At 38.8% G+C, this 26,456-nt stretch overlaps 1 protein-coding gene across 1 annotated transcript in view; it reads right to left on the bottom strand.

The window, feature by feature from the left end:
• Nucleotides 1–26,456, bottom strand: part of PCSK5 (proprotein convertase subtilisin/kexin type 5) — a gene marked incomplete at its 5' end in the record, with an annotated part of 182,677 nt that overhangs the window by 97,760 nt on the left and 58,461 nt on the right. Inside the window, 2 exons of the mRNA XM_084278334.1 lie at nucleotides 8,119–8,195; nucleotides 10,417–10,560. Of these exons, the coding sequence (XP_084134460.1) occupies nucleotides 8,119–8,195; nucleotides 10,417–10,560 (221 nt within the window). The remainder of the gene's footprint in view (nucleotides 1–8,118; nucleotides 8,196–10,416; nucleotides 10,561–26,456) is intronic.

Raw genomic sequence — 26,456 nt, forward strand, 5'->3', positions numbered from 1 at the left:
TGAGGTAGCAAATATTTTTTTCATTTTTGAGAAACTGGAATTCTGGCTGAATTTTGTTTTTGTTTAGTCCTCTGTTTGACTTCTCTCATTTTCAGTGACTATTCAAAAAAATGTGTCTCCTTTGGCACTCAAAAAAATATAACTCAAACCACTTGTAGACTTCGGAGAGGATTATGTAATGCAATGTGATAATATAATGAGAAGATTAGAAGAGTTTACCCAAAAAATGACAATTTTTTGGCAGTTTGGCAAAACTTTTATTAGGATACTTTCCACTATTGAAGCTGGAACCTGGATCAAAAGGCTACTGAATCAAGCCCTGTACTCCAATGAATTTTTCATTGCTTGTCAATATGAAACGCTCTCACAAGGGACTGACCACAGAGACCTGTGGTGAGGGTTCTTGTCACGGGTGAGTGAATCAGCTTGACAAAGACTGCCTCTCCTCAAGCTCAGCCAATTGTCCTCAACTACCAGCAATTTTGGGGCCCTCCTTACTCTCAAAAAGCTTCAAGTAAACACACATTTTACTCTGAAGCAGGAAAAAACTCCGAGAATTTCAAAACATTGTTTTCTGTTCTGTTTTTATGCAGACATTATCTGTTCCCACAGGTTAAAGGCATGTTTCAGATTAAAAGAAAAACATTATGAAATTCACTAAGTGGTAGGGATTGATGCTCCATTTTGCTACAATATTTCTCTTTCAAGGAAGGTTTTCCTCTAAAAAAATTTTACACACACGTGTCAGATCCTTCAGTCTTTCCCTGGGAAAAAGAGAGGATGTATGATGATTAACACCGGTGTTAGGCCACCTGAGTAACAGGCTTGTTCATCGGGTATCAGCACACAAGGAGTCAAAATAACAGTTAAAATTGTAAATGAAGAAAAACATGCTCCCAACGAATCTGCAAAACTATCCTAGTTCAGTACAGTACCATTCTGCAACCTGCAATTGTTACCTTCCTCATTTTTACATTTTTACGGTGTGACCTTTTAGTACTGAAAATGGCAAGCAGCACAGATTGAGTATCTCATGATCTCCATGCTGCATCCTGTCTCTAGGCATTGGGTTGGGTCACTACATCATAATTAACTTGGAGGCTACCTGATGCATCACTAACGCCATTCCTTGTAAAGTGTGACAAACTCACTGTAAGCTGACACTGACTGAACCCTACTTCATTATTAACATCTGCTAAAATTGCAGCACAATAAGATATGGCCATATGGACAACGAGTTTAAAATCAGAGTAGAACAAAGATATGATAAATCAGTATTGCAATCTCTGGCTGCAGCTTCTATCCCAATGACCTCTTGACTATTTGGTTAAGGCCTTGGTTTTCATAATTCAATCCTTCCTCAGTTCACAGAAAAAATCTGCAGTTTACTAATAATCCTAACCGAGGTCCATTAAATTTGCAGTGACACTGAGACACACTAGATACCTGACATTCAGTCACTGGTACCTGGAATTAACAATGCCACAATTGATGTAAGCATCTGAAATATACACACATATTAAGTTAATTATCCACTCTAAATTACCTACCTGGAAGAAGGCAAGATGAAAAGTCAGAATACAGAAAAAGAGCAGACACAATGGAGATTGCCTCCGAAAAAAAAGCCTTTTCCTGAGAGCTGATACCTTGCTCCAACTTCTCTCCAGCCTACTTTCACATCTTAATCACTGGCTTTCCCAGGTCCTCCCTGCAGGTGTGTGAGCCTTGGGATCTGCAGTTCGGTCCTGTTTCAAAGCCTTTGAGCGGGCACAAACAACACCCATAGTGACTAGTCTAAAAATGGCAAAAGTATTTTTTGTTGTTGTGACTAGGTATCTGACAGTAGAATTGGTTTTTACACAAAAGATAAAGCACAAGATGGTACATCAGTGCTTCTCGCTACAGCTCATCTTCCCTTCAGTTTTGTCTGCAGCACATGATACACCCAATTTCAAAGCAACAGCAACAGGTGAATACTGGCAATCAAAATGCAAAAAATACATAGACAGATATCCCCAATTGTCAGCACTCCTTTCTATCACACTGCTTTTTGAGATGAGCTTTCAAGGCAGCAATGAGAGACTTCAGGCTCCCTGTGTTTGACTGTGCTCAGTTCTGTTCTGAATAGTGTCACAGCAGTCAATTTTTACTTCTACTTTATTGACCATCCACAGAAGGCAACAGAAGCTGATCTGTCAAATATCTAGCATGCAATCTGATTAAATAACTCAGGACATACTACAGGCCTTTGACATAAGTAGACAGTATAAACTAGCAGCTGTCACTCCTAGAAGAAAATCAAGCCTTTGGCATTTTGTTGAGCATCTACATTAATGTGACTGACAAAGGAAAGTCATAGTGAATCAGAATAGATGCCACAGAAAAAACATGTCAATATGCTGGATCAAGCAGGACTGAAACTCATTAACATTTCTGCCATTGTGTGAAATGATGTAAAATTGTACAGATAATTGCAAACTTTAGACAGAGGTTGCTTGTGCTTCTTATATTTAAACAGTAAAAATCATCATCTCCCAAAACTCTCACATATATTAAAAATTAATTCAGAAGATTACTAAAAAAAACGTATTTATGTAGTGGGATGCATCACTGAAAAATGTTACAGAGGAATCCAAAGACTGACTCAGTATCTCCAAAGCAGAAACAAACACTTACTTTTACTTTTTCTTACATAAGTTTAAGAAGAACTGAATTAAAATCAACTGGAATTATTTAAAGGAGTTTTTTTAAAAGGTCTTCTGTTTTATAAAAGCACCTGCCAGTGGAATTAAGACCTAAGCTCTGAAATATCATCTGCAAATTTTTTTATGAAACAGAAAAAGTCTTTTTTGTTTGCTTAAAATAGCAAAACATTTTAATATTATGAACATTTCTGTTTTACTTTGGAGGCTACACATTGGGTAGAGTACCATTTCAGTGATACCATCTGTATTCTGTCTAAAGACCTGTGACTGATAATGTCTAGTTGTTTCAACACAGATGTTTACAGGTAACAGTGGAACAGCAGAAAAGGAATAAAGCAGCAGCAGTAAACCAAAACAAGATGCTTTGCATAGCAGGAATGACTTCATCCACAGCTGACTGCTGTCTTTAGCCTCTGAGCAAAAGGAAGCTCCAGTATAGGCCTGTACCATTTACAAGCTTCATGATCTGCTGCCAAGTTGTAGAAACCAAAGTAAACTTCTGGCAGGACTCCTACATACCATAGTAGTTAAAGAAACTATTGTCCCACCCTGATTTTGACTACAAGCCTTGAAAGACTAGGCTAATGTTTCTGCCTGCCCTCCTATTCTCCATAGCTATTTGAAGATTTAATATAAAATTTTAAAAAATATAATTTTAGAAAGTGCCACTCTGTTGTCTACAGTTGTTTCACAACCCTCCAGTTAATTTTTTCTCATTCCTTTTTCCTCACCAATAAACCCTGGCAACAGAAAACCTTCACTAGTAATTAAAAGTGAAAAGCTAGCAAACAGACCCAGTACCCTGATACATCACAGCTGCACGCAAAGCTGCCCAGAGACACCTGCTTATTTTTAAGGCAATTCTTCTTATTCTTTATCATTCCATCTCTTAAGGTTGGGTTAAAAATGAGGCAGAATAAACTAGATGACTTCATTAAATGATGGCACATTTGTACATCCCACCTTTACTGGAAGACGCAAATCACCATTACACAATGTTGTCCAGTTGCTATAGCAGGAAGCAGGAATCAACCAAGTTGATCTTGCACATTACAAAGTCTTTGCAAAGTATGGCTTTCAGAATGTTCCCTGGTTGAGATTACCTCAATTTCCCTGTACAACTTGAGTATCGTGTGCCAAATGACCACGTATGCTTGATAATCAGAAGTCCTGTCCCAATTTCTGACAGGCTACTACAGTGTTTTTTAGTAGTAGTTATTTAATTCTTCTGGAGTCCAGTGGGCACCAGGGAAGGAAGGGCGACAGCTTCAAAAGCTGAAGGTTACTTAGGTTCTGCTTACCAGGTTCATTTTATCTGCTAATTGGAAATAGTGAGCCTCGAAACAGAGGATAGGCTGCCAAGTGAGTTTACATTGAAAACATGCTCTGTGTATCCTCTGTGTCCAAAAGCTGCCTCTATGCTGACACTGAACTTCCTGATAACACTGATAAAGCTCTGTACAGTGTGGTATCTGCCCTCCCACCACCATGTCTCACTGCAGGACCTTAGGGTTTGGGCGGTGAGAGTATTCCCCAGGGAGGCAGGGTATGAAAACTCAAATACATGAGAGCAAGGACAGAAGTTAATCTGTCCCGTATTATATCCTGTGCCAATCTCTAACAAGTGAAAAAACAGAAAGTAGCCTTTCTTCTCTAGACATGCTTTGTAAGAAGGTGGCAACTTCAGTACCCAGCCAAAGAAAAAGATTCAGCTGTGATTCACAGCTGCTGGTACACGGCTTCTTGCAGAGCAAAAGAGTGCACTTAAACTGAGAGGCCTTGAAGTGCACCCTTGCTGTGCCCCAACAGCATCTTCAAGCAGATGAGTCAGGTTGAGTCCTTGCGGTGTGTGTCAGGATGAGGGGTGGTGGACAGCTGGAGAGAGGGACATGCTGTAATGCAAACTGGCAGCTCAACTAAAGAGTATTCACAGAGGACTGGGCTGACTGTCACATCTTTTCTTAAAAACTCCTTGGAAGCTACTGCTGGCAACTGCCTGTCCATCAGTTTTGTGGACAACAGTCACAGGCACTTAGGGTATTGCAATACAGTCACCTCAGTTCACTGAAACTGATGTTGCCAGAGAGAGGTTCAGGCCACGCTTCATTCTCTCCAGTTGTGCCTGTCTTAGTCTGATCTCAGGTTGAACTGAATGAGACACCTGCCTCATCTGGCTGAAAATACCTTTTTTTTTTGCTGCTGTCAGCAGCGCAGTTTTTAGTATGATTCACATTGGAGATCTGCACAAAGGCTGGGGAAAGGAGGAAAGAGCAAACATGGACTGGAGGTGACCACCCTTTTGTGGTGATCATGGAGACACAGTTTTGGTCTTCCAACACTTTGTACAGGGCTGTAATAGAAACACCTACTTCAAAGCTAGGACTGATGCTGAAGTTGAGTAGCAATGCCTACATACTCTCTCTGGGCTGTAAAAAGCTTATGTTCTTATGTTTCTACTGTGTCTTCAGGTAACTAAGCATGTTTATAAACCTTGCTTGTAGTCCTGAGACTCTCATAAGCCAAAGCAAAGACTTATTAGCCAGTAGTTTGCCAATTCTGACTTCTGTGCACCAGTGACAAACCTCTAAAACTGAGATAACAGCAGCACATGAAATTCCTCAAGTGTAAGCCTTTCCAAGGCTTTGGGAAGACTAAGAATTAATAGACTTTTACTACTTCTGTTTCAATGACTGTGTGTCTTGAGGATATTTCCTAACAACTTCAGTGTAGTATTAGCATTTTCCATATGAGCATCTAGCTCTGCAATTGTTGGCTTTGTCACTAACTGAGCTGAGGCAATGCAGCAACTAGGTCTATCTACCATTTTTTCCACATCAGTGTTTTCTTTTTGCTTAAACTTGAACTAGCCTGCATGTGCAAAATGTTTACCCATTTAAAAAAAAAAAAAAAAAGGTTTACTGTATTTTTTATTCTCTCATGGTACTTTTCCTTTAGGATAGTTCTAGTGAAGAAGAAGAAGAAGATATGATTCAGTAAACTGAGCTTCTGTATGAAAATAAGGTAAGAAAGATATGCCTAATGGGCAAAAGGCAAAGAAACAGCTCTTGCATGTACTTGTTTCTAGACAAAATATTTGGCAGCACATAAACACAATAAAAATTGCATGAGAACATATGCCAAGAGTGCACTCCTAAATAAATAAACTATTATTATTGTTATTCAAATTAATACTAACATATGTTTCTCTGTTAAACACTATTTCTAGTCATCACAAGTAAGATATGTGTGGGTACGTACATTTATTTATACAGCTTCTAAGAGCTGAATCCCTAAATATTTCTCACCTCAGCTTACCAGGCAGGATCAGGCTGACTGACCAAACAAGTATTTGGCAGAATTCACCTTGGTTTTCAGTTATTTCACCCTATGGCAGAGAGCTACTATGACAGCTCTTTGAGATTCCCTGTAAGATGAGTGCATGTCCATGTAACATGCAGGTATGTGTTAACGAGGGCCTGTTCTTCAGCCTGTCCATACAGTGTTCCCTGCTGTTACAATGGCATCAACCAGCAGGGGATTCTTCCATCAAAATGTGATCCAAGGTTGCTTCAGTTGGTTTCTCCAGTCAAACCAATATTCAGTTTTGCTGCTGACTCCTAGTTCGGACCTGCTGCATTGTTCTGGAGAAAGTTTGTGGGTTGTAAGGAAGAGATAACACAACCCCAAAAGCATTTCAGTTATGCAAAGGATGAAGTTTTACTTTTTGTAGTCTCTTTTCTGCTGGCAAACAATATGAAATGCTTCTCGCAAAAAAAAAAAACAAAAAAATCAAACAAAATAAAACCCCATGCAACAAACAAATACCTAATCCAGAGGGACCTGGACCAGCTAATGAGGTATGCCCATGCAAACCTCAAGAAGTTCAATAAGGACAATTGCAAGGTCCTTCTGGGGCATGATGTGATAGAGAGCAGCACTGCAGAAAGAGATTTGTGGGGACTGATGTATGAAAAGCTGGTCATGAGCCACCAATGTGCACTTGCAGTCCAGAAGGCCAATCACATCCTGGGCTGCATCAAAAGAAGCATGGCCAGCAGATCGAGAGAGGTGATTCTCCTCTTTTACTCTGCTCTGGTGAGACCTCACCTGGAGTGCTGTATCCAACTCTGGAGCCCTCAGTACAAGAAGGAGATGGACCTCTTGGAGCGGGTCCAGGGGAGGGCCATGGAGATGATCAGAGGGCTGGAGCACCTCTCCTACAAAGAGAGGCTGAGAGAGTTGGGCTTGTTCAGCATGGAGAAGGCGTCTGGTAGACGTTATAGCAGCCTTCCACTGCCTGAAGGGGTCCTACAGGAAAGCTGGGGAAGGACTGCTTCTAGGGGTATGTACTGATAGGATATGGGGCAACGATTTTAAACTAGAGCAGGAGATTAGACCTTAGGAAGAAGTTCTTCACTATGGAGTGGTGAAACTCTAGAACAGGCTGCCTAGAGAGGTGATGCATGCCCCATCCCTGGAGGCATTCAAGGTCAGACTTGATGAAGTTCTGAGCAACCTGCTCTAGTTAAAGGTGTCCCTGCTTACTGCAGGAGTGTCAGACTAGATAAGCTTTAAAGGTTCTTTCCAGCCTAATGCAATCTGATTCATATCATTCTATGATTTAAAAAACAAAAATGCCCAGTCAGCATGTTGACAAGTAGGATTCTCCTGCCTCTAATTCATGCAATTCCACAGAATGGTAATTCTTGCTGCCAAGCACCTAGCTAAAAACGTCACAAACAAATAACTACCCTAACACACCTATGGGGCAGAAAGGTGGCGTCTTTCCTGAGGTGAGGTGTGTCCCTCAGTCTTTCCCCCAGCTTTCACCACAGCTTATCCAAAGAGCAGAGTTGGAATGACAAATATGAGGAAGCTGAGCTTTGAAATAGAAATTATAATTCACGGAGACATATCTAACCAGTCATGTGGCAGGATTGCCACTTCTGGGTTTATAAGGTTTTTATCAAACCTCCACACATAAAATCTGCATCACTTAAAAGACATTATTACAGAAAAAACCTAATCTCCATTAACCTGTCTACTTCTTCAATATACAAAGTCTAATATGGTCCAGAGAGTCAGAAGCCAAGACAGTTGTCACACATAATAACCCCCCCAATAACTTTACGAGGTAATATTTGAGAAATGTAGGAGTCATCCCTTACATTCTGCAACCCAAAAAGATTAAAAATGGATCATTTCACATGCCCCAAACTCTCAAACTAATTTTTATGTGTTTTGCGATGTCTCCAAATGCTTTGCAAGAGTGTAATGCAGTGTGCATGGAAGAGACATATGTAAATCATGCTGCTTTATGAGGATTTGAGTTTCCTAGATTTTCACAGAAGAATTAGTAATTTTTTACAGGATGAACTAGATTGAAAACATCATGAATATTGAAATGCCTTACTTGTTCTCGTTGCTGGCATCATACCGAGGCATAGGGTCAAAATCATTTCCATTGACATCAAAACTGGCCTGTGAATCCTGTAGCCAGCAAAAGAAAGAAAAACAGTTTCTCATTAATTAGCCATTGACTCATGTGGCCTATACATTCTTCAGCAAGTTCCTACAAGAGAGGAATTAGGTTAACTAACATTCCCGTGTTTTTTTGTAGATGATTGTATGTTTTAGAAAGGATTATATATTTAATAATTATGGAATTTACATATTTTATTTTATTATTTGAAAAGGGAGAAGGACAAGAAATGCTCTGAAAAAGCATAGTTCCCATGTCAGAGAGGAAATAAAAAGTGGTGTTTCTTTAACCAGAAAAATATGGGTTTTTTCTAAGAACCTTCTGGATGTTAAGAGAGGGCATTCTGAAAATTGGGCTTTTGTTAATTGTTTCAAAATAAGAGAAAAAATCTGAAATTTCAGTTATCTTTGTGCAGATTTCAGTTTCAAGGAATTAAGAATAATATAATGTTATTAAGAATATTTTTATAAAAACTCAGCTTGAAATGCAGCATAAACTACATTTCCATGTCCCTAGGAGTGTAACTGTTTCAAATATTTGTAAGGTATCTCCATATTTTTCTTCCATATTTTATATCTACCAGGATTCTTACAGCTGAAAATAGTTTATAGAGTAAATAGCTGCTGGTTTATATGGCTCCCATCAATCGATGCGGTAGCATGTGGGGTGTTGACATGGTAAGCAGCTCTTTTTAATCTCTTCTTTGTTCAAAACCAGTTACCACATCCACCTCAAATATTCCTGTTTGCAGCCACACCAGCAATAATCTGACATATAGAAGCCATTTGTCATCAAACAAGCAATGTGTACTTCTTTGGGGGAATTCCTTGTTGCCATGAGGAAAGGGAGAGGAGGTGGTAACGGAATAAATAGCCGCTTTAAATTCAGTGGAAGGACAGTATGGGGATGAGGTGACATATGATACAATCCTAGTCATTCATTGAGGAAATAAAATTATATTTGGTTTGTTTAAATAACTTAAGAGATTAAAATCAAAGATGTGGCATGCATTAGGATCAAGCATACACTGACAAATGGGGCAACTGCCTGTCATGTGTTTGTGCAGTTCTCCCCACGTATTTCAATGCTGAGTTCCACGTGCAGCATGGGGAATGGTAAGGGTGTAAGTATGGATAAATTAAAAGAAATGACTTTAAACTGTGGACACAGTTGTAGCTTTTGATTGCTTGTTAAAGATGCTTTTGTCACCTTCATCTCTTCAATGCTTTGTCAAGATGCTTGTAGTAAAAAGACTGTTCAGAGCTATGTCTGTAATGGGACTGGAGGTATATGCATGCATTGCACTGGTCATCATCACTACTCCAGCTCAATCAAATGTATTTATCTGTTTGTACACCTTACACATTTTATTTCAGATAAATGATAAGGTTCGCAGAGTCATGTGCTTTCAGGTAATGCAGCACAAGGCTGATCACTCCAGCAAACCATGACCCTGATACTCGGAACAGCTTCAAACTTTGACAGTGACGCAAGAATGCACCCTCAAGTGAAGGGTTTCCCTCAAGTTATACAACTCTCCAATCATTTAAATGTGATGAACCACAAGCAAACAGACACCTCCAAATGCAACATGAGATGGAGGACACAGAAAACAAAGGACAGAGCTCTATTACAAATTATTAGGGGACTCACTGAGGTTCAGGGAGATTTACTAGAAAGACCCCAAAAATAGTTTACACCTGTGTTTGACCTAGTGAATCATAACAAGTCATGTCCTTTTCCTTTAATATGATTTCTAGCAGTAAGATAAATAACTTTAAAAATATAGACATGGAAGGATATGCCTAAATTACAGTCTTTGAGAAAAGGTAATTGTGTTGTTAGTTAAATGTATTGGTGAAGAATGGACTTCAGCTGCACACATCAACTGAAAAGCAGTGTATTCCATCTCCAAGTTCTGAGAGCGTAAGGATCTCAAGTAAAATAGTTACAGAAAGAAAGTATCCAATGACTGGTTCCAGTGCTTCAGAAATTCAGGATTTAGCTACAAGACACATCCAGATATTAAATACATTCAGACTGAAAACAGTCTTAACTAAAACAAACATTACCAAAAACAGCCTTCCTTCATTCTATTGGTGTTAACATTTGAGGAAACCTTATAGAATTCTTCTTCCTTCCCTCCTCCCTCCCTCCATCTTTCCAGGAACAGCAGATTTATTTAGGGTAACACTGATGTGGCAAATCTGGACTCCTGTGGACACTCACATAATTCTGCATCAAGTCTGGATGGTTTCTTTCAATGCCGTCATCCAGGATAGTGACCACAACGTTCTTTCCAGTGTAACCTCTCTTCCAAGCACCAACTATATTCATATCTGATTGGCAATGGTGGGTGTTATCACTGCAGTGCTGGGGAGAGAAGAGGACATAAAGATGTTGGATGTTGCAGATGAGCAGAGTGGGGTTGAGATGTTATCCCACTTACATTATCATACAAATCAGCACATAAGCACATTGATTTGAGTAACAACTACGCAAGATCAACACCTTCGTTCAGACAGAAAATAACTGAAAGAGAAATGCCCAATTAAATGAAAATGGCTAGCCTTGCTTATTTGCCCTTCTGATCATACTTCATACTACGGAATAGAAAGGGTCCAGCCATACTGAACCACTAGAAGCCATGTGTAAAACAAAGCAACTATTCCTGGCTGTTAAGCATACTCATTGGAAAATGTACATTTGAATTATTTGAATATTTTTCAGAAAAACAAACCATATGTGGATAAAAGTAAAGTAATGCCTGTATAGAAATGGTCATGGAAACAAAACTTGCTTTTTGGAGCTTATGTGCTGTGCAATTTCTTGACAGCATGTCTGGAAACTAATCCAGATTCATTTCTATCTACAAAAGAAGGCTTTTGGCAGGTTTTGTGCAATATCAGCAGGAGATGAGCAGCAGTTAAGAACCTGTAACCAAAACAACACCCTGAAAAACTTGCAGTTTAGGGTATCTGATGAATTGTAGATAGTTATATTAAGAACAGCCTGGGGTACAGCTTTCAGAGCAACCAAGTCCAGTGTGATGGAGAAAGAAAGTTTAGGATACATTAAAGCTGGAAGCCTGTTCCTAGACATGAATGCACCCAGCTCATGTGAAGAAATCTGGCTTCCCATGGCAATGAGACATGACCCTTGGGTATTCATATACCCCATTAGCAACTCTCTTAATCCACACTCAGAGCACTCCCCTGCTCCCCTGTGGAGTTCAACAAGCCCCTCATTGGCAGTGCTTGCTTCCCTCTCCTCCAGGCTCAGACAGCGCAGCAAGAAAAGAAAAAGAAAAAAGAAAAAAAAAAGAGGGGGTGAGACGAAGGGGAAAAGCAAAGGGTGGGAGGAAGGAAAAATACATTGAAAAGAAATGTGTGTCACAGCAACACTGGCATACTCTGTCTCACTCCCTTCCCCACTGCCTCATGCCCCCACTGCAGCCTCATGTTTTGGCACTCTACAAGTTTTGAGGAGCATAAATACATTCAGAGACTGACTTTGGTGGACGTCTGGCCTCCAGCCAGGGCTAAACCACGACAGATGCCCTCTGCCTTGACTTAAATTGCTCCCTCTTCTCCTGAAGGTAAGTACAATGAGGAACTGTTAGCCATACTGGGTGCAAACTGACATCACATTACTATTAGATCGTAACTTTCCTCTTCCTTTTTTCCAGTTTACAGCCCTGTACTGTCATACATAAAACAGACAAATTAAGACTGGCCATTTGTTGTTAGTAAAGCAAGATAATATTATTAGGCAGTTTACTATACATAGTACAAAGTCTCTCTCTCATGGCCATTCCCTGGTGTCTGCAAATATCTGTCTGTCTCTGTCCATCCATCTGCAGACAAAGGAGCTTGAAGGACTTCAGGGACCAGTTCCAAGGAATATATAGGGCAGGCTTAATGCTTTTGTTCTGTGTATTGCTTGGAAATGCTCACCCTGCTGGCTTTATGAAATTAATTACAGTCTAAACTTGCCATCTGGTACACTGAATGTAATGGTAGTACATATGAGGATTTCTAATGTATAAACAAGGGGGTTAAAAGTGTGTAATTTTTCCAGATGCCTCTGCATTTTTAGAAGTGTTGCAGAATCAAGCATCTGAAAATACCTGCAAAAGCCATTAATATCATCATTCACATTTTGCTGATGTGAAGACAAGGAGACAAAAATGTGGAAGCACCAGCCTCCAGCCACAGAGTAAACCCAAAAGAGAGCTGCAACTAGCAATGGGGATTCCTGACCAGTCAAATTTACCGGGCCATTACACTGTCCCTTCATCCTCTTCTGTGAAATGCCAAATGATCCTTTGGCTGCTTTGCTGACTGTCTTGTCCTCTCTTCCTAGGGGAAGAGCTTGTTGTTTTGTTTCCATGCCAGTCAAATCACTCAGGCTGAGCAAGCATATGGGTTTTTAATCCCCATTCCCTTGTAAAGTCCTTGGCTCTTCACCAGATCACTGCTTTTCCCCATAATGATGCTGGCACAGTCAGTTGCCCTCACTTACCTTACCTGAACTTCTGCTTTTGTGGTGGTGGCTGAAGGGGGCTCATTCATCAGCTACTTTGCTACATGCATGGAGATGAACATAAAGACAAGAGACAACTCTTGTTTTACCATATGGTCTGACAATTCTCTTGAGAGATGTGCCAGATCAAAGTGATATTCAAATTAGCTTGCTCTGCCTCAAGACTGGGCAGAAAACTAGTCTAAACAAAATCCTTCTGCATAAAAGAAATTCCAGGGGCAAATCCGGCATAACTGTGTGCCCGTAACTTTGGATTGCAGCATATGTAACATATGGATACGAAATGCAAAGGCAGCAGAGAAGCATCCAAGTGGGAGTAGTTCAGCTGCAGATGAAGGGTTCGGTTCTTATGGTTACAATATATAACTTATCCCCAAGTCCTAGCAAAAATAGCATCTTTATTTTCTTTTCTATTCCTTACTCTCCCTCCTCTCAATTTTTATTTTTTTTAAGCCTATGCTCTTCTTTTCCTCCTCCTAGCCTTGTTCTTCCAATCACTTTGGTAAAAGTTTGGTTCAACATCTCATCTCAGATTCCTTCATTTTAGCCATAAAATATACCTTCACACAGATTAGTGTCTGATTTTGTCCAGACCAATCAGACTGTGTTTTCTTCTCTCAAAGCAGTCAGACCTGTCTTTTATCAGGAACATTTTGGAGTTCAGTTACTCTTCAAGTACTATATATCATGGTAGACACATTATTCCACATTGAACAGCATCTAAGATACCATCTATTACTTGCTTTCACTTGCATTCTCTCCTGTCCCATTAAATTTCTCTTTCTTTCAAAAACATTTCTTGGATAGAATTTTGTGATACTGGGTTCCATTCTATAATTTTTCTTTAACCATGTGCTGTTTCTTTACCAACTATCCAAATTACACTGTCAGCTTCTTAGAAGAGGGCTGGTTTTTAATGAATTTGGAAGCACTGTTTCAACTTAGAGTTAACCAAATAAAAGATATGGTAATAAAAATTATGTGATCTAGAGTGATTGAATTTTATATCAGTGGGCAAGTTCTGAATTCTACAGCTCATTTTCAATTTATTTTTCCTGTTATGTCTTTTTAGAATTAAAAAAGCCCCAACTTTATCATGCTAATGTACAAAAGCTGTGTGTTTGTAAATTTTCATTAGATGTGTTAATCTTTAAACTATTTTATGTTAATTTAAGGTGAATAGTATAAAATAGGTTAGCCTACAGAATCCCCTCCCCCCATCTAATCCAAGCAGATAAAGTAATTCTGAAATTTCCTGCATTGGCACCACGATTAGAGAATTGCAGTAAGCCAGCATTAGTTCAACATATAAACATATATTGTTTTCATCTATTGCCTGGAGGATATCATCAAAAGGAATAAACAACCTCTTGCTTAGTTACATAGAGTAGTTTTACTAAGATTGTTAAAAGGCATTCAAAGATTAATGTTTTTCTTTGGACTGTTTAATTGGAAAATGTTAATGATGGCACCATTAGTATTTAATAGAAACCATCTGCAAGTACATGGAAGTACATGTAGGAAGGAAGTACATGTAGGAGTGGGCATAATCATTATCTTAATTTTTCTACTCTGCAGCACTAATTTTTGTGGTTGGAGGCTTGGGGGATCCAGTGAGGAATCGATAAGAAAACTGAACAGTTAAACTGAGGAATCAAGAATCATATTAATGGCCCAAATCTTTTGGAATTCCAGAGATTAAAATCAAATTAAAAGAACATTGACTATAAAATTCTGTTCTGTCTTTTGCAATGCTTCTTAGTCTATAAAAACAGAGTAGAAACAGAAGTTTCTAATCCAGGGACATGTAGTTTCTCAGAAATGGAAAAGGAAAAAAGGAAAAGGAAAAGTCTTTCTGGCTTCATCAGAGCAGTAACTAAATAGACTTTGTCAAGCAGAGTACAGTCACTTTCTCCACATCAGGGGTTTTTATCAGGTACTAACCTGAGAGCATGAAGAGGACAGGAGAAGGGGTACAAGGCTGCGCATAGAGGGAGAAGGATAGTCAAGGGCCTATGCATTGACCTTGATCAACAAAAGCAGGACTGAGGATGGATTCTAGTATTTTGCTGAACTATCAGAAGAGCCTGTCTACCTGTACTGTAAAGGGAATGTATTAGATGGTCCAGGTAAATGCATGGGTAGCAAAGTTTATGAGCTTTTCACTTTAGTAGAGGAGACATCCTGATGCTTTACTCAGCTTTCTGAGGTACAGTTTCATGCAGTATTTTAAGTTAAAATTTGCCAATTGTTCTTTTTTTTTTTCCTGTAAAAAAGAAGAGAAATAATCTCTCTTCTTTATGTTCTTGATGTGATTCAATTTTAAAGTGGAATGAAAGAAGTAAGCAGGGAGGTAACCAAGAGAGATAGAAAGGTAGGCTCCTTATTAAAATGGCTTGTGTAATTTAATGGAAATAATGACAACAGGCTTTGAAGAGCATCATAACCTCTAAAGCTAATGTGATCTACTGAAATGATTTTTTGGCTTCTCTAGAATACGCACTTGAAAGCTACAAGTTCTAAGAAGACTATTAAAATAATATTTCTTTTTAAAAGTATTTCTCACTTTTCTTTTTACTCTTTTGTCACAATAAACAGAAGGTGAAAGAAGGATTTTTTAGAAGGAGAAGGTGTATTTGCAAATTTATTTTTTCCCCAGACATAACCTGATATTTAGTGCATGATGCACAGCAATTGCTAACTGCATAGGAAATTATTTTCTTCTGAATTTAATATTTAAATAATATCTGATTATTAATGCACACAATATTTTTAAGCTCTAGCAGTAGCAGGGAGCTAATATACAATCTGATTCATCTCAAATACAAGATATTTTGCATTAAAAACTATCTAACTTCTGGAGTCATGCATTATTGAATTGCTACTTTTTTTTTCTTATCTGTGTCTCTATCAAGAGAAATATTTCAAGAGACGACCATATTAAATATTTAACACAATTTATTGCTCGTGCAACTTCAAAGGTTGTAGTTAATTTACTTTGGAGATGAATTTGGTTCTTAAGCTTTATTGATTCTTTAAGTTAACAAACAAAAATACACTTAGAGGCCAATAAGAGCAATCAGAGACATACATTATTTTATGCCTGTTTAAGCAATGAGGGAGAACAGGAAATCAATATAAAAGGGCTTCTTGTATTCACAGGAGTGAATGGCTATACTCAGACAAGAATAATATACAATACTATATATATAGGTTTTTGCAGTGAAAAATAAGACACTCATAAATCTTCTTTGGATGTGATTACATTGCTATTCTTTAAAAAAAAAAAAAAAGAATAATTCCTAATGTGTTAAATTTGTATTCAAGACGATTCCATCATTGGCACTTTTTAAAAGTCATCACTGGGTTTTTTTCTATAAGCTGTGTGAGGACTTAAACATGAGTTAATTCAGGGAAGGTCTGTATGTCTATGTTTCACAGGGTGATGACAGCTTGGTCTTTTTTTGGAGTGGGAAACTCCCGCCCTTCTAGGTCTGCAGACAGCAGTTGCTCTCCCAGCTGCAAGTTTTGCAACCTGCAGAAGCACAGAATTAATCTGCCTTTAATAGCATTTCTTCCTTCTACATGGGGCATGACCTGTAGCTCCATTAAGATGTCTGCCTCTAGTCCTGTTCTCTTCCAACGTGCTGGTAACACAAGAGACTCCTTTGAGTCAAAGAGAAAGGTAGCTAAAATTGGTCATTGTGTATGTTCTGCCACCTCCACTAAGAGGCAGATCTGAAGGCCAGCATTCACAAGAACTGCAAAAGGTCCACCATATCATCTCAAAGAGCAAATATACATGTATGTACAGAAAGATATGAAAGAAGGAGGAAGACGAATGGAGAAGAATGAGACAAAGGAAAAGGAGAAAGAGAAGGGAGAAGGAAGAAGAAGGAAGATAAGAAAAATAAGAAGGAGAAGAAGAAAAAGAAGAAACTGTGAATAAAGACAACAGAATGGGTTTATTTTACCCTGGATGTAAAAATCATCCATGAGTAGCATACTACAGACCTGCTGTATCCTGTCTATCCTTGAATCCGTGCTCACATGCTGAGAGATACTAATGTATGGACAGATTTCTCCTTGGGAAGTGTTGACAGAAATGTTAAGAACTCAATGCAGAACATGTTGGGGAGTCAGTAAAGGACAGGGAGGCAAGAAAAGAAATAATTTACGCAGCCTGTGGCTACTGTAAAGAAATGCAGGAAGGAACAAGAATGCATGGAAATATACCTCTATATGTAGCTGTATTCTCCTAAGGTGACTATATGATGACTGTTACTACTGCTGCTGCTGCTACTACTAATACAAGCACTACTATATAAATGGCCTTATTCGGAAGAGGCCAGCAAGTAGACCAAAAGTTAATGCGTTTTTACCTGCCTGAAGTTATTTCTAGCGGAAAAAAAAAAAAAAGGCAATTCTTTTATTAATTAAAGAGAATATTTGAAAAGAACAGCTGCTTCATGGCCTCAGCTGCGCTCCACCAACCCCGGGGGTCTAGTATTCATGAAGGATGAATAACTCCTCAGAGAGATATTTCATTTCATTCTACTATGTTTTGTGGCCTCTACCTCACAATTTCACAATTTTTGATCTCCCCTAAATCTCCAAAAAACGAAAAAAAAAAAAAGGTACTTTTACAGACAGTCACAATATGACTTTTTTTTTTTTACTGTATCAGTTCATGGAGTTGCAGTCATCTAACAAGACCAAGTTTCTGTCTTTCTCTCTCAAAGTAGATGTTATGTTTTTGTTATTTCTAAGATAACAATTAGACAGATGGCAAATCTTGCTGGAAAATAGTTTTTATAAGTTTCTAAAGGCAGACACTTCGCTTTACTTTTTAAGCTGATTTTAAGTCAAACACCATTAATTCTATCTCAAGTTAGGAAGCATGGGAGAGGAAGGTAGTTTTATTTAGACTTTGTGTGAACATATGTGACAGAATCAAACTAACCACATGGAGAGAAGGCCCTGAGCAGATGGCATCAATTAATCATTAACCTTCCCAGAGATTGATGAGAGTGGGAGGAGCCCAGGGCCAATATAAACCCATTTCCTTCCCCTTTCCCTCTCCTTTCTCTTTACAGGGAAAAAGAGGAGTGATGTTGTATCAGTAGAGATGCTGGAGCTGAGTAAGGTAACCCTCCATATAATAACCAGTGCAACTATGAAAGGTGACACAGGTGATAGCAGTATCCCTTCTGAGAGGTACAGAGGCACTCATGTGCCAACCTGACATGCACTCCAGAGAGGTGTGCTGCTTACTAAGGGCTTGCATCAGGGATGTCATTGAGAGAATACCAAGCCTCATACAGTATATTACTATAATGCTTCTGTGGTTTCCTATGGGCACTGGTGATACACCCCGTCCGAGGTGTATTAGGAAGGATTAAGAGTCCTCGGAGCAGCAGTAAAGGACTCTGGAGTGTGGGCAGTTTATTCATCAGTCCTCCTGGTCAAAGGGAAGAGGTTTGAATGGGAAATCAAATCTGGTGAATCAACAAGTGGTTACAGGACTGGTGCCACAGCTAGGGGGTTTGGCTATGTAGGCCACGGGACTCCATTTGAGACACCTGCTCTACAGGGAGCTGATGGGCTCACTCTGTCAGAGCAAGTGAAGAGCATCTTCAGTCATTGACTGCCAACCTGGTGAAAAGAGCTTTAAATTAAAGTTGCTGGAGGAGGGGAACTTCAATCCAATAGGAGCTGGAAACGATGATCCTTATGGTTCCCTTCCAATGCAGTATGATTCTAGGATTTATCCTACTCCTACCAGTTTGAGTAGTAGATGCCCAGAACCAGGAGAAAGATAACAGATCAGCAGAAGCACGTGTACTGCCACACTAAGGAATTCCACACACTCCAGCCAGTAAGTCAGTTTCACTGGGCGCCCAACTTAAATGCCTCTGTGCAATGCATGTATCATGGGGAATAAAGGAGTTAGAGGTGTATAAACACCTGCATGTCTATGATCTTAATGCTATTATGGAGACATGGTGGGATGGCTCCTCTGACCAGTGTCGGAAAGGAAGGATACAAGGCCTATAGAAAGGACAGGTAGGGGAGATGGGGAAAGTGTGTCACCCTCTACTTCAGTGACCAGCTGAAGTGCATTGAGCTCTGCATGGGGATGGATGAGGAGTCATCTGGGACCTTATATGTCAGGATTAAAGGAAGGGTAGGGACAGGTGACACTATAGTGGGGGCTGCTACCCAACCAAGAAGACTAAGTAAATGAGGCCCTCTATAGACTCATAGGAGCAGCTTCACAGTCACAAGCCACAGGCTTCATGGAGGACTTCAGTCACTCTGGTATCTGTTGGAGGGGCAACACAGAAAGGCATAAGAAATTCCTGGAATGCATTGATGATAACTTCCTTGTACAAGTGACAGAAAAGCCAACAAGGAGAAGCGTCATGCTGGACCTTGTTCTCACCAGTGAGGAGGGGGTGGTGAGGAATGTGAGGGTCAAGGGCAGCCTTGGCTGCAGTGACCATGAAACAGTGGGGTTCATGATCCTCAGCGCAGTGAGAAGGGCACACAGCAAGCTCACTCCCCTGGACATCAGGAGAGCAGACTTTGGCTTTTTCACAGATCTATTTGGTAGAATATGAACTTGCAGAAATGAGAGTACTTGTGAGGAGACAGATAAATGTTGGCTCTGAATGCTCATACCAAAATTTTAAGGACTGTTGCAATACTGTAGTCCTTTTTTCTCTATTTTATGTTGTGGTCAGGTCCCTCTGATCCATGAGGCAATAGCCTGCTGACATCTGGTGTTAATGGTGGGATGTCCCTGGGGTGGGGGAGAAGGAGGGAGACAGGGACAATGAGAATGAGGAATGTGAGGCAATAGGATTTGTTCAGGAGCCTGAAGAAAAGATACATGTCCCTACTGTTCCTGAAGTGACAAAAGTGGATAAGAAAAGCAGGGCACATGTAGGTCAGAATATGATGACAGCCCCATTTTCCATTATTAGTAACAGAGAAGGAGTTTTTCCCTGTTTTCTTGTACACATGTGGAGTTCCTGAGGCTGGAACTGTTTCACAGTGCCTTTACTTCAGCAATAAACATCTATGCTACTTGATACCTAGAAGCCTTTTCCCTAAGAACCATAAAAAGCCATCAGGTTATTGTACCCTTGGTCCCATTATTTGCTTGGTTGGTATGTCAGAGAAGATTATAACTTGCCAGAGGACTAACTTTAAGCTCATGAAACTATTCTCTTGAGACAGAAGTATAAAAATCACTCTATACCCTCCTTAGACAGCCTTATAGAAATGTTTAATCTAACACTGAAATGCATGCTGTGAAAATTCATTAACAGTACAGGATCAGACCAAGATGAATGGCTGCTATTTTAGTTTGCCTATAGGGAAGTAAGTGCTGTAGGCACCAATGGGCTTTTCACCATTTGAATGTGCTATGGCTGATGAATGCAAGGCCCACTGTGTATTGGAAGAGAAACCTGGGAAGATAAGGCCAAACCACTAGAGGGAGTGGCTAGTTATATTTTGCAGATGAGATCATCTGGCAGAAATGAGAGAACTAGCCCAAAGAAAATCTAGGGAGGCCTGGGAAGGAAAAGGAAAGACTCTTTAAGAACAAAAAAAACACCCCAAAACCTAAAAGTTTTGCAAAAAAGTACCGCAGGGTTACTCTTGTTACTGTCTCAGGAAATTTGGCTCAGCTGATTATATGTTAAATTCCTTCTGCAATGTTGAAGTGGGTTAGTCCAGACACATATGACACAGCTGTGCATGAAAGTGTGCAAAAAGTCTTAAAGGATATCTAAGTAGAGTGTCAGGATTTAAGCTATGTCAGAAAATATAGATATTACAAAAAGGTTCTGTCAGTCAAGTACATTTGCAAATACAGTTTTTACGGAGAATTGGACACAGACCACTGTCCATGGAGCTTTCTAGAGAAAGGACTTTAAGTGACTCGGGGAGCTGCTGCTAAACTAAACCCTGTGTTACTGAGATTGTGTTGACTGCAATAGTACTATGAAGGAACTTCTCCTAGTTGCAAATAAAGTAATTGAATATATGGAACTGATCAGAGAATGTAATTTTGAACTGATATGGGATGAATGTATTCCTGCAGACAGACAGAATAAGCACCTTTTATGCACATCAAAGACTCAAAAATGTCTAACTGGGACCAGGAGGAAAATCACATTCATGACTGTCAGGCTCATGTAGAGTCTGTGTCTAGGGCAGTCTCAGCTTTGAAATGATACCCATTAATGCTAACTGCCTTGCTATTTGCAGGTGTCCTAAAAAAAAAAAAAAAAAAAAAAAAAGAGGAAAAGAAAGGAAAGGAAATCAACACAGAAGACACAGAGAAAGTACTACAGAAATCTATCACCAGAGCATTGCCAGAAGGGAAAACTATACAATCAGAAATAAACTGAAGGTAAGAGTTCTTAATTTTATGGTTGTTGATAATCCCTCTGCATCTGCTCTTTTTCTGGTACTATAGCTAAAATTTACTCTTTGTGGCTCCTCTGCAGTCTCCATTGTTCCTTGTCACTCCTACCATCTCTATCCATCTCTTCTGTAACTCGTGTCAGTTGGCCTTTTGACTCAGCTTCCCCCATTTTAAAATCTTAGTTGTAAATTAATCTTCTTTTCCTTGTTTGTTTTATCTCTCCTCCTGGCCCTGCTGTATAACTGAAAATACTATTTTAACACAAATGTATGCCCAAAATTCACTACAAAACTAGAAAGGGTCTTCCAAGTAAATGGTGGAATTCTCAGGCACAGATAACATACTTCCAGTAAGCTAACTGGGTTTTTTTCAACTGTAATGTTCTACTGTGGAAATGCTAGAGACTATTAGAAAAATGTACTTAAAAAATCTAATGAGATCTTTGGATCCATTAGAGACATAGTATGAATCTGCAAGAACTTAATAATGTAGCCACTCATAAGGAAGGTAACAGAGGATCTGACATATCAGTTTGTACTTTGATGCCATTAGAATGACTGAACAGATACCCTCTTTTTTTTTTTTTTAAGGAAACTTTACTGAGCATGTGCTAACATTAAGTATCAAATCTTAAGAGGCTACAATGCTTTCTTGTAGATCATGAAAGTTGAAATTCCATTCTCCTGTAGCATATCAAATCTAATGAAAGAGAAATTAGTGGAGCGGGAAGGAATGACAGCAATAGAGACAGAGTTACCTGGATCGTTTATGAAGGTGAACCTATTTAAGCAGTGTGTTTGTAATAAAATTTTATGTAAAATTATACATATAATTATGCATGTGAGATGGAGAGCACAAGATATAAAATTAGAGAAAGTGTCCAGAACCACAGTAGTGGTGACGAGGATTTAGATGTAAGGTCACCCACAGCTTCACTAAGATGCTCTATGAAGCCATGGATTATCGTTTGATAGTTGAGCTGCAAGAAAACTGGGTTAGTACACTTCTTTTTTTTTTTTTTTAATAACAGCAATTATACTGTTCCTGGAATTATATATGCACATTCCTAGTACTGATATTTCAAAAATGATACCTTTGGAAAATTAATCCTTGCTGCTTGTTTTTTGAACCCAGTGCTGGAAACACAATTTATAGTGATTCTTAACAAGCTCAAGTTATTTATTTTATAAAGAGAGGGTGAATCATGACTTCATTGCAGCATGAAAGTAACTCAACAAAGATGAAATTTCTTTAATCTAGCAAATGGCCTAAAAAGATAAGTACAGAGCAAAGTAAACATGCAATAAGAAGGTGTATGATTTTAATAGTTAATCATTAAGACAATGCACGTACAGGTGTGACTCTTCTACAAATCCAATCTTTTATCTAATGTATGTAAGTTTTACAGAAATCCAATGGGAGCTAAATTAGAAATTGGGGTGTCTTGTTGCAGATTATCAGATGTACTGATTGTTAGTGTGTCAGGAGTCCACAGAAACCTCAGTAGGACGTATGATCTGGGAGAAATAAACTTTTTTTTTTCTGCCATTTAGCTGCCTTCAAATACGTTGAAAGGGAGTTTTGGTGTCGCTTTAAATGTAAGAGTATCCTGAACAACTCCACTCCAAACACACAGAGAAACATTTCTTACTATGAATAAAACTCAATTAAGTATGCAAAGCAATAATATCAAAGGGAATTGGCATGAAACTAAAATGACGAGATGTTTTAAATTTGTTTCCCCTTTGGCCTTTACACTGAGCAGTGGGTGACAATGTTTTTTATTACTGCTGTAGCAAAATCTAGAAATTTTAACTCATGGGCATCTACGTGCATAGATATGAGTTAGTTTAAAATGGAAAAATGCGAGTTTATGTGGTAGCTCTGCTATTTATATGAAAGATGAAGATTTTTCAAGGATAAAGGTTTCTAAGAAATGCAAGAAAAAGGTAGGTTTTGTTTTTATAACCTTAGTTTTGTCTGGATTCAACTGAAGATCCATTTTGGATTTTTGTCACAGACATGTTGGTCAATTCCTATATAGGTCTAGGGCTTGACATAAAACAACCCACAAACCCAATTTAAGAATAATCACAATATAGTAACAGGCTTATTTAAACACAAAGTTTAGGCTAGTTAGCAGCCAGTTAATGTTGGTTTGGGGAACACTGAAAAAAATTAAGAAAGAAATGTAAGTACTTGCTTAAGTTTTAAGAATATGCTTACATCTATCTTTGGTCTGCAAAGCATTCATATGACTGCCTAAATCCAGTGAAGCAGGACATGTGATAATGTGCCTGTGTACTTTGTTGTAGACCATCTCACTAACAGCATTGTTGCAAGTAGTGACTCTATTATTAAAAATTAATCTTTTTTTTTTTCTTGTGAACAGTCAAACCAACATTTTTTTATTTTCTGTTCAGCCACTTTCTCTCTGTTAACATGTCATCCTTTGACTTAAGAATGACAGAATTTATCATGGATACGAAGGGCAAAACAAAAATCTAGGTTAGAACTTTTGAATCCACAATAAATGTTTTATTTGATTATTCTGTATTTTTCTCTTTGACCCCAAAACCAACACCTGAATCAAATTAACAGCTTGACGCAGCATGACTGCAGTCACAGAAGAAAATGGGGGAAATCTGCTCAGTGTTGTCATTGCATGCTTTATTTTTAATTGAACTTTACAACTGCCTAAAAGAAAAATGTTGATGACTTAGAATTCTTTTTATTTTTAATCTAGACACGTATCCAGACATGTAACATGTTCCTGTTCTTCTCCATTCAACATAACTGCATCTGCTGTTATGAGATCTCTGCTGCTTAGTGACTGCCTGAAGGCAGTGTGGGTCATAACCCGCACTGTATTCACAGTCACACATACAACTTCTACCTGTTAAGTGGCAAAAAGAGATGAATGGCTCTGACTTAGGTTTATTTTTCCTGTTACATCATGGGATAAATCTTGTGTGTGAGTCTTTCACTTTCACAACACTTTTATCCTCTTAGGTAGTAGTTCATCACTAATCTGGAGTGGGAGCAGATGGAAACTGCAGGAGACAATGTTTTAAAAATGAAAACCATATGAGGGAAGTAAATACTACTTAATAATGAAATCAAAACTAAGAGCAGAGCCACCCTAAACTGAATGTCAAGATTCTCAAGAAAGTTCAACCGATCTAACTTTCTCAGGGTTGCCAGGAAAGTTAATTCTGTTCCCTCTTCCTCTATTTTTTTCCTGTCTCTGCTTTTCAGGTAGTCATAAGAGATGATGCAAGGGATGGGCAAAGGATTTAGAAGCTAGGAGAAAAGATATTGTAGATTGTAGGATATGACAAACAGTCTGGAGCTTGTTTTTGGTGTCTTGGGAAACTTCATCATATGAGGGCTCTGAGAAAGTATTAAGACACAATGGTCTAAACAGTGGGCTACAAGAATTCAGGGATTTTTCCAGAGCCATGTTTTCGGTAAGCAGATTGATGCCTTACCAAGATGTAAGGGTTCTAATACTTTCTAAGTAGGCTGTATTAATTCCTCTATCCATGTTTTCATTCATACAGACGAGGACTTAGATAGTTAAGGATATATGGATTTCAGTGTAACAGCAGCTGGGATCATGTAAAACCTATTCAAACACTGCGTCTGAAAGTTCGTACTTGACAGACCTTCCTCAACAGACTACTTGCAGCCAGACCAGGATCAGGAAAAACGTCTCTTGCTGATTCAAGATTAAACCTGGATGTGGAAGACTACCTAGAAGTTGAACAAAGAAGTTATTCAACTACTTTGCAACTTCAGAAACATTTTTTATTTACTTCACTTGTCTTTATTTTTTAATAAACAGGATTTCTGCCTCCTAAATGTAATCTTGTAACCAAGAGTTGATATTCATAAAACCCCAAACACTATCTCCCAAGCAGGAGTTTTCCATTTATTAATAAACTGTCTGACCTGAAAGAACAGAAGATGAAAACCTCACTATATGCTTAATGTTTAGTCTCTCATGTATATTTATATCTGCCTCTTCTTGGGCTTCTGTCCTTACACTGCTTGGGTTTAATATAGTTTTGAATTGTTTTCAAAACTGAAAATAACTTGCTTTGTTCAGTTGGGAATTCACATAAAAATAGATAAAGACAGGTCAATTACATGCTTGTATGACTGCCACAGCAAAAAAGCAAGCACAGATGTTGTCTGTATTGTTCCACACCTTAGAATTAGCATATTTTCCAAAAACCCTGCTGCCTCTCTTTGAGGCAAAACCTAGGGTTTGCCGACAGGGTCTCCTGTATTCAATGATTGAGTTAAAAATTATCAATTTATGTAGGTTAATTTTTATAGAAAGTATATTTACAAGTCATGCAGATGTGGAAACACCGGCTTGACTTCTCTTGGTAACAGCACTGATAAAATTTTGCTACAATTTTAGTCTCTGCTGTTTCTTGTATGGCTAGAAGAAAACCCTCTTCACAGGGAGCAGCAGATGTAATTCACAGCAGAGATTCCATTATTTCAGAAGTAGCTACAAGCAATGGCAAGGAAGACACACACCAAAGGAAGTGGCGCTGAACACAAGTGAAGTATCCATCCTTACTGTGTTTGCTGCTTCTTTTGTTGGATTTTTTGGTTGGTTTTTGGGGGGGCTAGGGAAGTGAGGGGTGTTGTTAGTGATGTTTATTTAAACACAGTTGAAAAAGGAGCATGACTTAAGGTCAAAAAAGGGTCAGCAAGAACTAAGGTCCTCTTGCATACTTGTAATTTTTGTCACAGCATTTGCTCATGTGATATACAGGAAGACATGTTAGAGCATGGATGCAGGAATCAAGAAAGCTGAATGATGTCCCCATTCTCGTGGTATCCTATGTCATAAGGCATCTGTCCTCAGTAAAGTGGGGCATAATGATATTTAAAGATTGGTATGAGACCTAACATCATAGAGCTGAATAGTGCTTCTCCAAATACTCCTTTGCAATGAACATCACACAGATCAGGTTCTCTGATGTACAGAACAGTAAAGAAATTGCCTTAAGGAAGCACAATGCTAATTTTTGCTCCCTGACTAGGAAGTAATACAGCTATTGTTTGTGTCAGAAATGTATAGAAGTCTCATAGGTTATGAGTTTGCTTCTGATAAGGGCAAACTAAATGTGTTGCACCAGCTCATTCTTTCGCAATCAGACCACAAGATGGGCAAGCTTCAGATTCAATTCTGCTGTACTGTGGCTGTGCACTTCTGGTCAATTTTTTGTTCCTCAGGTTCAGTATGATTTTTTTTATG

Source organism: Gallinula chloropus, assembly GCF_964237585.1.
Source record: "Gallinula chloropus genome assembly, chromosome: Z".
In the NCBI taxonomy this organism is placed as follows: domain Eukaryota; kingdom Metazoa; phylum Chordata; class Aves; order Gruiformes; family Rallidae; genus Gallinula; species Gallinula chloropus.